The sequence below is a fragment of the Danio aesculapii genome, chromosome 8 (assembly GCF_903798145.1).
Source record: "Danio aesculapii chromosome 8, fDanAes4.1, whole genome shotgun sequence".
Classification (NCBI taxonomy): domain Eukaryota; kingdom Metazoa; phylum Chordata; class Actinopteri; order Cypriniformes; family Danionidae; genus Danio; species Danio aesculapii.
Window position 1 is genome coordinate 5,000,537 of NC_079442.1, and position 10,356 is coordinate 5,010,892.

General features: G+C 39.2%; 1 protein-coding gene across 1 annotated transcript in view; it reads right to left on the bottom strand.

The window, feature by feature from the left end:
• ntrk2a (neurotrophic tyrosine kinase, receptor, type 2a) overlaps nucleotides 1-10,356 on the bottom strand; it is a 122,591-nt gene that overhangs the window by 99,129 nt on the left and 13,106 nt on the right. The window contains exon 5 of the mRNA XM_056463045.1: nucleotides 8,154-8,296. Within this exon, the coding sequence (XP_056319020.1) occupies nucleotides 8,154-8,296 (143 nt within the window). The remainder of the gene's footprint in view (nucleotides 1-8,153; nucleotides 8,297-10,356) is intronic.

A 10,356-nucleotide genomic window follows, 5' to 3' on the forward strand; every position in this document is an offset into this window, starting at 1 on the left:
AAATTAAAGGCCAAAGAGTGCAGTCAGCACTGGCTCGTTCTGTCATGAATCAGATCTCTATCTCTGTGTGCTACCAGCTGCTGCAGTTGACATCCTTATCACCGCATCTCTGGTATTGTATCTTTGCTACTCCAGGCCACAGAGACACAAGGGGAGCTATTATGCAAGAATCGCTTTTATAAGGGGTTTAAATACAGCCATTAACATATGTTAATGTTAAAAATGAATTAATTCTATTTTGTATAATCACACTTGATAACATCACTCTGTAGAAACACTTTGATTGACATTCTCCCTTTGTACATGTCATCAGAGGGGGAAGCCCCACCCATTAGTGACGATCTCTCCCTCATTAGCATAAACAGTCCTGATTGAGAAGCAGCCGTCTGCCATTAGAGTTTGGAATCTGCTGCTATGGTGATGCAGAGGCATTTATAGCTCCGCCCTCTTTTCAAAAAACAACTTTCATTTGAATTTAAAGCGACAGTGACCAAAATGACACTGTTTTGATCAAATCCTAAAAGGGCCAGTTTCAAAGGTTTATAAAACACACCATGCAAGTTTTGCATGTCGCTGCTTTCCAAAGTTCAAGCTTGGTGAGCTCTGACTTGCGAAATCACATCAGGTGATTGCATGAGACCAATAGATGATCAAAACACGACCTCTCAGTACAGACATTTTAAATAAGGAGCAATCACTCGCTTTATTATGTATTATTTCGCAAGCCGCAGCCAAAGAGCTTAGAATCACCAAGTGGCGACACTCAATAGAATGTTCCATTGCAACAGCAGCACCCGTCTATTGGATCTTATTGCTGTCACAATGGCAAGCAGCTGCTTTGTTTATTTATTTAGTTTAAAAAGCGAGTTAAAGCTGAAATACAACCTGAAAGATGCTAATACAACACTTACAATCAACGACTGGTGATTATCAGCACTTTTAATAGTTAATTTTACAGACTTGTTTAAAGGGCACATAGTGTACCTCTTTTTTATGATTTAATATTAATATTATGGTTGTTCTGAGTGTGCCAGTTTAGGTTCAGTTTAAAACACAATTCAGATTTTTTTATTATAATGTGTTAAAAAGTGTCATGTTGGGGGCGTGTCCACAGCTCGCTGATTTATGGGTGTGTTGCTTCACATGTAGATTAGTTTCGGCTTCCCGCCCAACGTAACAAGGGGGCGGAGCCATGAGCTCACCCGCTCTGCGTTTGCAACAGACAGGCAGGCGGAGGAGAGAGAGAGGACCATTCAGAGAGGACCATTCAGTCGTACATATACGACTCTGACACAGACCAAGCAGAGAGTACAAAATCATTTGTGTCTTTGTACAGTTTTACAGCCAACTGTGTGCTAGTTTCAAGTGCCGAGCTTGTACACAGAGACTAATAACCACGCACACTGAGTTAACTTTGACTGAGGCACCGGATGCGCCGCTTGAAGCCGCGACACGGCACACCAGACACTTTCTGTGGTGCACCAGAGACATGAAGTGTCCCAAATCGTCGCGCCACGCATTTTTGAATTCTAAACATAGGTTTCTGCAGCGGTCCGTGGCGCCCAGCCGTCGACTTGAGTGTACCCTGATAGAAACCGATGTTTAGAATTCTAAAACGCATGCTAGTTAAGATCACAGGGAGCTTCTGTGATCGCGAGAAATGCAAACGGCTGAAGTATAAGGTAGACTCAATGAGAAGTACACATGTTTGCAAACCTACCTAAAGATACAACCAATAATTCTGATTAGAGCGATAATGTGGAGAATATTGCTCTTGTGTTGAGCCCAATGAGCCTTGCATCTAAAAATAGAGCTAGCGTGTTCCTTTAGTGATATCGCTTTGACTCACGCTGAAAATGGCGGACGTGAATCAACAAACTGAGGATATGATGACGCACCTGTCAATTAATATTGATATTAGATTATTATAATATTAGATTTTTTACCATAGGTGCCCTTTAATATATTTTAGCCATATTTGTTTTCTTGAAACTGTCACTTTTAGGTGTAATTACTTTAAATGTCTAATTTAATAGTTTACGCACTGGCATAATACAAATTAATACTGGCATGTCAAATTAAATATACATTACATTCAAAATTTGTTGATCACAGATTGGCAGTACTCTTTGTTGCAATATTATGTTATAATAGTATAGAATATTTTCTCCAGTGTTGTCTGTTAAAGAAAGACTAATGTAAAAAGCCTTTTTGTAGATTTTCTTTCTCATTTTTGTATCACTCTAATTTGTAATCTAGGTTATTTTGTTAACCTTACTTTATTGTTATAAGTGAAAAAATATATTTTAGATACCAGATATAGTAAACTTAGTCTTGTCAACATTTTGGAAATTGTCTGTTTTCATTGAGATATTGTTTAAAGGGCACCTTGGTTTCCCCTTTTTCCACATTTAATTTAAGTCTTTTGTGTCTCCAGAATGTGTCTGTAAAGTTTCAGCTCAAAACACCCATCAGATTATTTGTTATAGCTTTTTATAAGTTTCTATTTTATAGCTCTGAGCAGCAGGTAGTGGTTTTTGTGTACTGCGCCTTTAAGGCTAGCCACTCATGCCCACCAGCGTGAATCTCCTCCCTCGGCTGCGTCAGACAACAGACAGACAAGAAGGAGGCAGATCTCACGTAACGTTTGTGAGAAATACTACAGTAAGAACTTTACCAATGAGTATTTGATGCAGCTGTTGTGGAGTTGCAACGATGAGTCGCACACAATGTCGTTACAAAGTTCACGCACACACACAGATACACACACACACACAGACAGCGCGCACATTTAGCTTTGCACTATTTTTGCACGCATATGTGACAGGATACAGGTAATCTCCACTGCTGTATGGATATCTTGTTCTCCACTGCTGTATGGAAATAAACCTGATTAACATCCACAAACCGGGATTGAAGCGTTCTCTTTTAGAATTGTTCTGACACGCGGCTGTGCTGATGAAGTAAAGCTGAAGTAAATCGCTGTAATTCATTACACACATGCTCTGTTTTAAAGCATTTTAAACATGTGAAACTCACTCTTGATGACGATTGATGATCCTAGCGAACTGAACAGATCTTTTATTTCCGGTTGCTTTGCGCTCGTTCTCTGTTGTTGATATGATTATACACGTTACTACGGAGACGTGTTAAAACGCAGCTGTCAATCAATTCGATGGGCGGGGAAACCTATGTCCTACGTCAAGTTGCGGCCGGTCTGAAAACCGCTCCAATTGGTCCACCGTTTTTATGTTGTTAAATTAAATAAAAAAAAGGACTGGGTGGGTTTATATCACCCCAATATGACGGTCTATACACTATACCTACACATATGTCTGTCCAAACTGCTTGAAAAGTAGATTTTTCACCATAGGTGCCCTTTAAAATATTACTTTCCAAATGGGGTGTATTAATTTATGTTGAGAGCATATATATATAATATTTGAACTCATATTTAACTCAATATTGTAATTCATTCTGTCTAATGTTAGTTATCCGTGCTGCTGTTATATTGAAATTTTTTTCATTCCTAAATGGCTGTCATGTGACACTAGTGGCATCTAGTGGCCGTTTCCCAAACAGCAACAGGGTGTTGCCTCTTGGTGATTCTATGCTCTTTGACGCAGCTTGAATACAGTCTAGAAAATTGTAGGTTGTAATAATCCAACGTTGTGTCAATGTTTTTACAATAAAAAGTATCATTTAAATTGAATTGAAAGAAATTAACCAGGCGACAAATTGGCAGTAGTGTATGAGTGTGAATGAGTGTGTATGGATGTTTCCCAGAACTGGGTTGCAGCTGGAAGGGCATCCGCTGTGTAAAACACTGTGTAAAACATAAGCTGGAGCAGTTGGGAGTTCATTTTGCTGTGGTGACCCCTGATGAATAAAGCAACTAAGTCGAAGGAAAATGAATGAATGAATCAAATTAACCAAACATTGGATTTGTCCATATTTGTGCCAAAATTAGTTTATGACCAGTGTTGGGGTGAGTTATTTTTAGTTTAATTAATTACCTTTTAAAAAATTGATTGCTGAATTAAAATTAACACACATTGAATCAAGCAGTTATTATTTTGAACGCATCGAAGAAAAGGAAAAGGGGATTGTCTCAATGGTCACTGATTTTACATAATTAATAAGACAAGAAGTACAAAAGTAACAAACACATTGATTGAAAATTTCATTAATCTGTATATATGGTATGAATATCTCTGGAGTTCTCACAAGATAACATTAACCTACATTCATTCATTCATTCATTTTTTTTCGGCTTAGTCCCTTTATTCAACAGGAGTCGCCACAGCGGAATGAACTGCCAACTATTCCAGCATATGTTTTTTTCACAGCGGATATCCTTCCAGCTGCAACCCAGTACTGGGAAACACCCATACACACTCATTCTAACTCTACGGCCAATTTCGTTTATTTAATTCACCTATAGCGCATGTGTTTGGACTGTGGGTACAAACCGGAGCACCCGGAGGAAACCGGAAACTAACAGGGGGAGAACATGCAAACTCCACACAGAAATGTTAACTAACGGGACTTGAACCAAGCAACCTTCTTGCTGTGAGGCGACAGTGCTAACCACTGAGCCACAGTGCTGCTCTTATCCTAAATTATTCATTTTTTTATTAAAGTTTTTATGAAAATTTAGGTTATACAGTACGTTGTCAATTGCACAGCTCCTCTATTAAAAAAAGAAGAAAAAACCTGCAAGTTCGGAAAGAGATCAAGCCAAAAAGTAATGTAACATATTACTTAGCATAAAAAGTAACTAGTTACTTTTTTAGCAAGTAACTCAATATCATAATGCATTACTTTCAAAAGTAACTTTCCCCAACACTGGTTATGTCAACCCAGCATAATTTTGGAGAGCAGTCTAACATACTGGTGTGTTTAACCTATTTTAATTCTGCAATACCTTATTTAGTTATTAAGACAGCTGCATCGTGTAATTTGAAGTTTTTTTTCCCAATACATTGACTTTAAATGAGTCTGATTTACTATACATTCAACGCCAATTTCATTTCACGAAAGACAGAGTTAAGATGGCGTTCTTTTATCCCACATGGATGCTATAAGGATAAACCAGACCTTAAGTATGGTGAGAATGAATGAATGACAGCTTTTAAAATTATCTGAGAGACATCCCCTTTTTGCCCAGTAGGCCCACCTTGTGTTTTATTTGCTAATTTAAGCTATTTTTTAAAAGATAAATGTAATGTATAAAACTAAACATTATTTATATTACTTCATAATATCTATACATCTGATAAGCTTTTTATATTAATGGACAATGCACAGATATTGATGTTTCACAACGGTTTACACTACATTATTTAATCTACCAAGCTTAGCTTACAATGTTTGCAATGTTTACATTGCTCTACTTACATTAAATCTAAATCCTAAATATCAGAAATGTCAACAGATCGTTAAGATTTAATTAATGTCAGTTTTAATGTTGTTGATTAATGCTCTTACTTGACAGATTTCATTCATTCATTTTCCTTCAGCTGTTTCCCTGGTTTATCACAGCGGAATGAACCGCCACTTACTTGACAGATTTATCTATTTTTAATTGTAGGTGGTCTGTGTAATGTGTTTTATATTTGGTAAAATAATTTCTAATGGCATCTTCATTTTCACCTGATTACACTGTTTTGTCCCGATAGGTGGATTTAGAGGTTTTTGCAAAAAAAGCACAAGTGGATTTAGCTGGTTTTGACGCAAAATAAAATCTACCTTGTTAAAAAACAAAGAATTGTCTAAAGTGACATTTATGAAAAAAAAAGGTATTTTATTTACTAGCTAATAACCTCATCATTACATATAAAATGAAACTTCGCTTGAGTCACTGGGCGTCGCAGGCACTGTTATTCAATGGTTCAGATCTTACCTCTCTGACAGGTCATTCAGAGTGTCTTGGAGGGGAGAGGTGTCCAACCTACAGCATCTAAACACTGGGGTACCTCAGGGCTCTGTTCTTGGGCCACTTCTCTTCTCCATCTACACGACATCCTTAGGACCAGTCATCCAGAAACATGGATTTTCCTACCACTGCTATGCTGATGATACCCAGCTATACCTCTCTTTTCACCCTGATGATCCCTCGGTTCCAGCTCGCATCTCAGCCTGCCTGTCAGACATTTCACACTGGATGAAAGATCATCATCTCCAGCTTAACCTCGCGAAAACGGAAATGCTTGAAGTTTCTGCCAACCCGACTCTTCACCATAACTTTTCAATCCAGATGGATGGAGCAACCATCACTGCATCCAAAATGGTAAAAAGCCTTGGAGTAGCGATTGATGACCAACTAAACTTCTCTGACCACATTTCTAGAACTGCTCGATCTTGCAGATTCGCACTCTATAACATCAGAAAGGTCCGACCCTTCCTATCTGAACATACAGCTCAACTCATTGTTCAAGCTTTTGTTCTCTCCAAACTAGACTATTGCAACTCTCTACTAGCCGGGCTTCCAGCTAATTCTATCAAACCTCTTCAGCTGCTTCAGAACGCAGCAGCACGAGTGGTCTTTGATGAACCCAAAAGAGCACATGTCACTCCACTACTCACCCGTTTGCACTGGCTGCCAGTTGCTGCTCGCATCAAATTCAAAGCTCTGATGTTTGCTTACAAAGCGACCTCTGGCTTTGCTAATTCTTATCTGCTCTCACTTCTGCAGATATATGTGCCCTCCAGAAACTTGCGTTCGGTGAATGAACGTCGCCTCGTTGTTCCATCCCTAAGAGGGAAGAAATCACTTTCCCGAACTCTCGCATTCAATCTGCCCAGTTGGTGGAATGAACTCCCTAACTACGTCTCCACTTTCCTTCCTAATCTCCAACTGCCTCTCTGGCTATACCACTAACTGTACTCTCTCTCTCTCTCTCTCTCTCTCTCAAAAAAAAAAAATTACTAATGCTTTGCTTCTTAGACTTTACACACCTGAAACTTGTCTATAGCACTTGTTCACTGCTGCTCTTATAGTTGTGTAAATTGCTTCCTTGTCCTCATTTGTAAGTCGCTTTGGCTAAAAACGTCTGCTAAATGACTAAATGTAAATGTAAATGTAAACCTAATCAGAGGATCCTGATAGAAAATGCTCATTTGCAAGAAAAGATGTCTGATGGATTTAGAGGGTTTTGCATCTGAACTCTTCAAACGATGGTGAGTTATATTTCAGATTGAACACGACCAACTTGTTTTTTTGACAAACCTTCCTTTTCTAGATTACAAATGATTTTACCACAGTTATTTGGCCACTATAGCTGGTCCCGAAATCATGGTAAGCTAAAACGATTCACTGGAGCAGCTCATTTTCTTTCATGGTACAAAAGTGGAAAGAAAAGCAGCATTTGGCCTAAAGCCAGCAGACGCTCGCGGAAGAGTCTCAGTGCTAAATGTCTCAGTGTTTTTGCATTCTGGGGATCCCCCCGTCTGTCTCTGTTTTCCCTTTTCCTCCCTCTCTCTCTCTCTCGTCCTCTCTTCCTCCCTCGAGGGCCTTGTGCTGTGGTAATGCTTAAAATAGGCCTGGCTGGAGGCTTATCTCTGGATCAATAAGTATCCACGTCTCAAGCCACAGCCATAAAACTATGGACAAATCACATCTTACTAAACACACAAGCCATAGCAATTTGGCTGCGATTCTCCAGGTCAGAGGTCATTATTTTACTTCATTCTTTCAAAATATTTCATTCATTTTCCTTTGGCTTAGTCTCTATTTCAGAGGTCGCCACAGCGGAATGAACAGCCAACTTTTCCAGCATATGTTTTACGTAGTGGATGCCCTCCCAGCCGCAACCCAGTTCTGGGAAACACCCACACACACTCATTCACACACATACACTACAGCCAATTAAGCTTATTTAATCCACCTATAGCGCATGTCTTTGGATTGTGGGGGAAGCAGGAGCACCCGGAGGAAGCCCACGCCAACACGGGGAGAACATGCAAACTCCACACAGAAAAACCACCTGGTCCAGCTGGGACTTGAACCAGTGACCTTGCTGTGAGGTGACAGTGCTAACAACTTAGCCACCTGCTTAAAATCTCCTGATCTCAAAAGTAAAATGTGCTTTCTCCTAATATGACGGGAGCGCATGTGTCTGTGTGTGTTTAGAGTCTGATCCAGCTCTTACCGCAGTCGGGCAGCTTTAGTGTCGCCAGCGCTCTCCACTTTCCTCCCTCCTCCATACACAGCAGCTCTTCTGCCTCCTCCACCCGCCACTGCTTCAGCCACATGTTGTCGCACGAGCACTGCAGAGGATTGCCAGCCAACAGCCTGCAAACATACGACCACATACAAGTGTATTAGGACAGAGCCCTGAGACATGCTGTACATTTATTCATTAATTCATTTTCCTTCAGCGTGTTCCCTCATTTATCAGGGGTTGCCACAGCGGAATGAACCGCCAACTATTCCGGCACAAGTTTTAAGCAGCCACATTGACTTCCATTATAACGACATTTTTTGGTTAATGTACCCTGCAGGCAATGTTTGGTTCTAGTTATTTACTTGCAGTTTTAATGACTAGATGTTACGATTGATGGATTGATGGATTGATGGTGAAGTTAAATGACAGACTCCTGTATTGTCATTTTTGACAGAGTTGAATACGTTTTTTAAGCATCTATATACACTAAGAAATATTTTTGCAAAATTTTTTGCAGCAAATATTTTTACAGTGTGTTTGCACAAATATAACAACAAACTAAACAAAAACAAACAGAAAAGCAAGCAAGCATAAAACACAAAACAAAACAAAACACTCAGCCCCACCCCACCCAACAAAACTTAACTCAGCTCAACAAGTCAAGCCAACAAAGCAAAGCAAGGTCAAACAAAACAAATAAAAATAAAGAAAACTCAGCTCAACTTAACACAACACAACACTCAACAAAACTTAACACAACACAATGAGTTTTTGTTGTGTTAAGTGTTAAGTGTTAAGTGTTAACTCAACACAACTCAACTCAACTCAGCTCAGCTCAACTCAACAGAACAAAACTCAACAAATCTCAACACAACACAACACAATACTCAACTCAACATAAAACTCAACTAAACAAAAAGCAACACAACACAAAACTCAACTCAACTCAACTCAACTCAACAAAACCCAACCCATATCAACTCATCTCAACTCAACTCAGCTCAACTCAGCTCAACTCAACAAAACTCAACTCAACAAATCTCAACACAACACAACACAATACTCAACTCAACATAAAACTCAACTAAACAAAAAGCAACACAGCACAAAACTCAACTCAACTCAACAAAACCCAACCCATGTCAACTCATCTCAACTCAACTCAACTCAACTCAACTCAACAGAACAAAACTCAACAAATCTCAACACAACACAACACAATACTGAACTCAACATAAAACTCAACTAAACAAAAAGCAACACAGCACAAAACTCAACTCAACTCAACACAACCCAATCCATGTCAAGTCAAGTCACCTCACTTCAACTCACCTCAACTCAACTCAACTCACCTCACCTCACCTCACCTCACCTCACCTCAACTCAACTCAACTCAACTCAACTCAACTCAACTCAACTCAACTCAACTCAACTCAACTCAACTCAAAACAAAACAAAACACAAACAAATCTCAACACAACACAATACTGAACTCAACATAAAACTTAACTAAACAAAAAGCAACACAACACAAAACTCAACTCAACAAAACCCAACCCATGTCAACTCATCTCAACTCAACTCAACTCAACAGAACAAAACTCAACAAATCTCAACACAACACAACACAACACAACACAATACTCAACTCAACATAAAACTCAACTAAACAAAAAGCAACACAGCACAAGACTCAACTCAACTCAACAAAACCCAACCCATGTCAACTCATCTCAACTCAACTCAACTCAACAGAACAAAACTCAACAAATCTCAACACAACACAACACAAGACAATGCTCAACATAAAACTCAACTAAACAAAAAGCAACACAACACAAAACTCAACTCAACAAAACTCAACTCAACAAAACTCAACTCAACAAAACTCAACACAACACAACACAATACTTAACTCAACATAAAACTCAACTAAACAAAAAGCAACACAGCACAAAACTCAACTCAACTCAACTCAACTCAACTCAACACAACCCAATCCATGTCAAGTCAAGTCACCTCACTTCAACTCACCTCAACTCAACTCAACTCAACTCAACTCAACTCAACTCAACTCAACTCAACTCAACTCAACTCAAAACAAAACACAAGTCAACACAACACTCAGCCCCACTCCACTCAACAAAACTAAACTCAACAAGTCAAGTCAAGCCAGCAAGACAAGGAC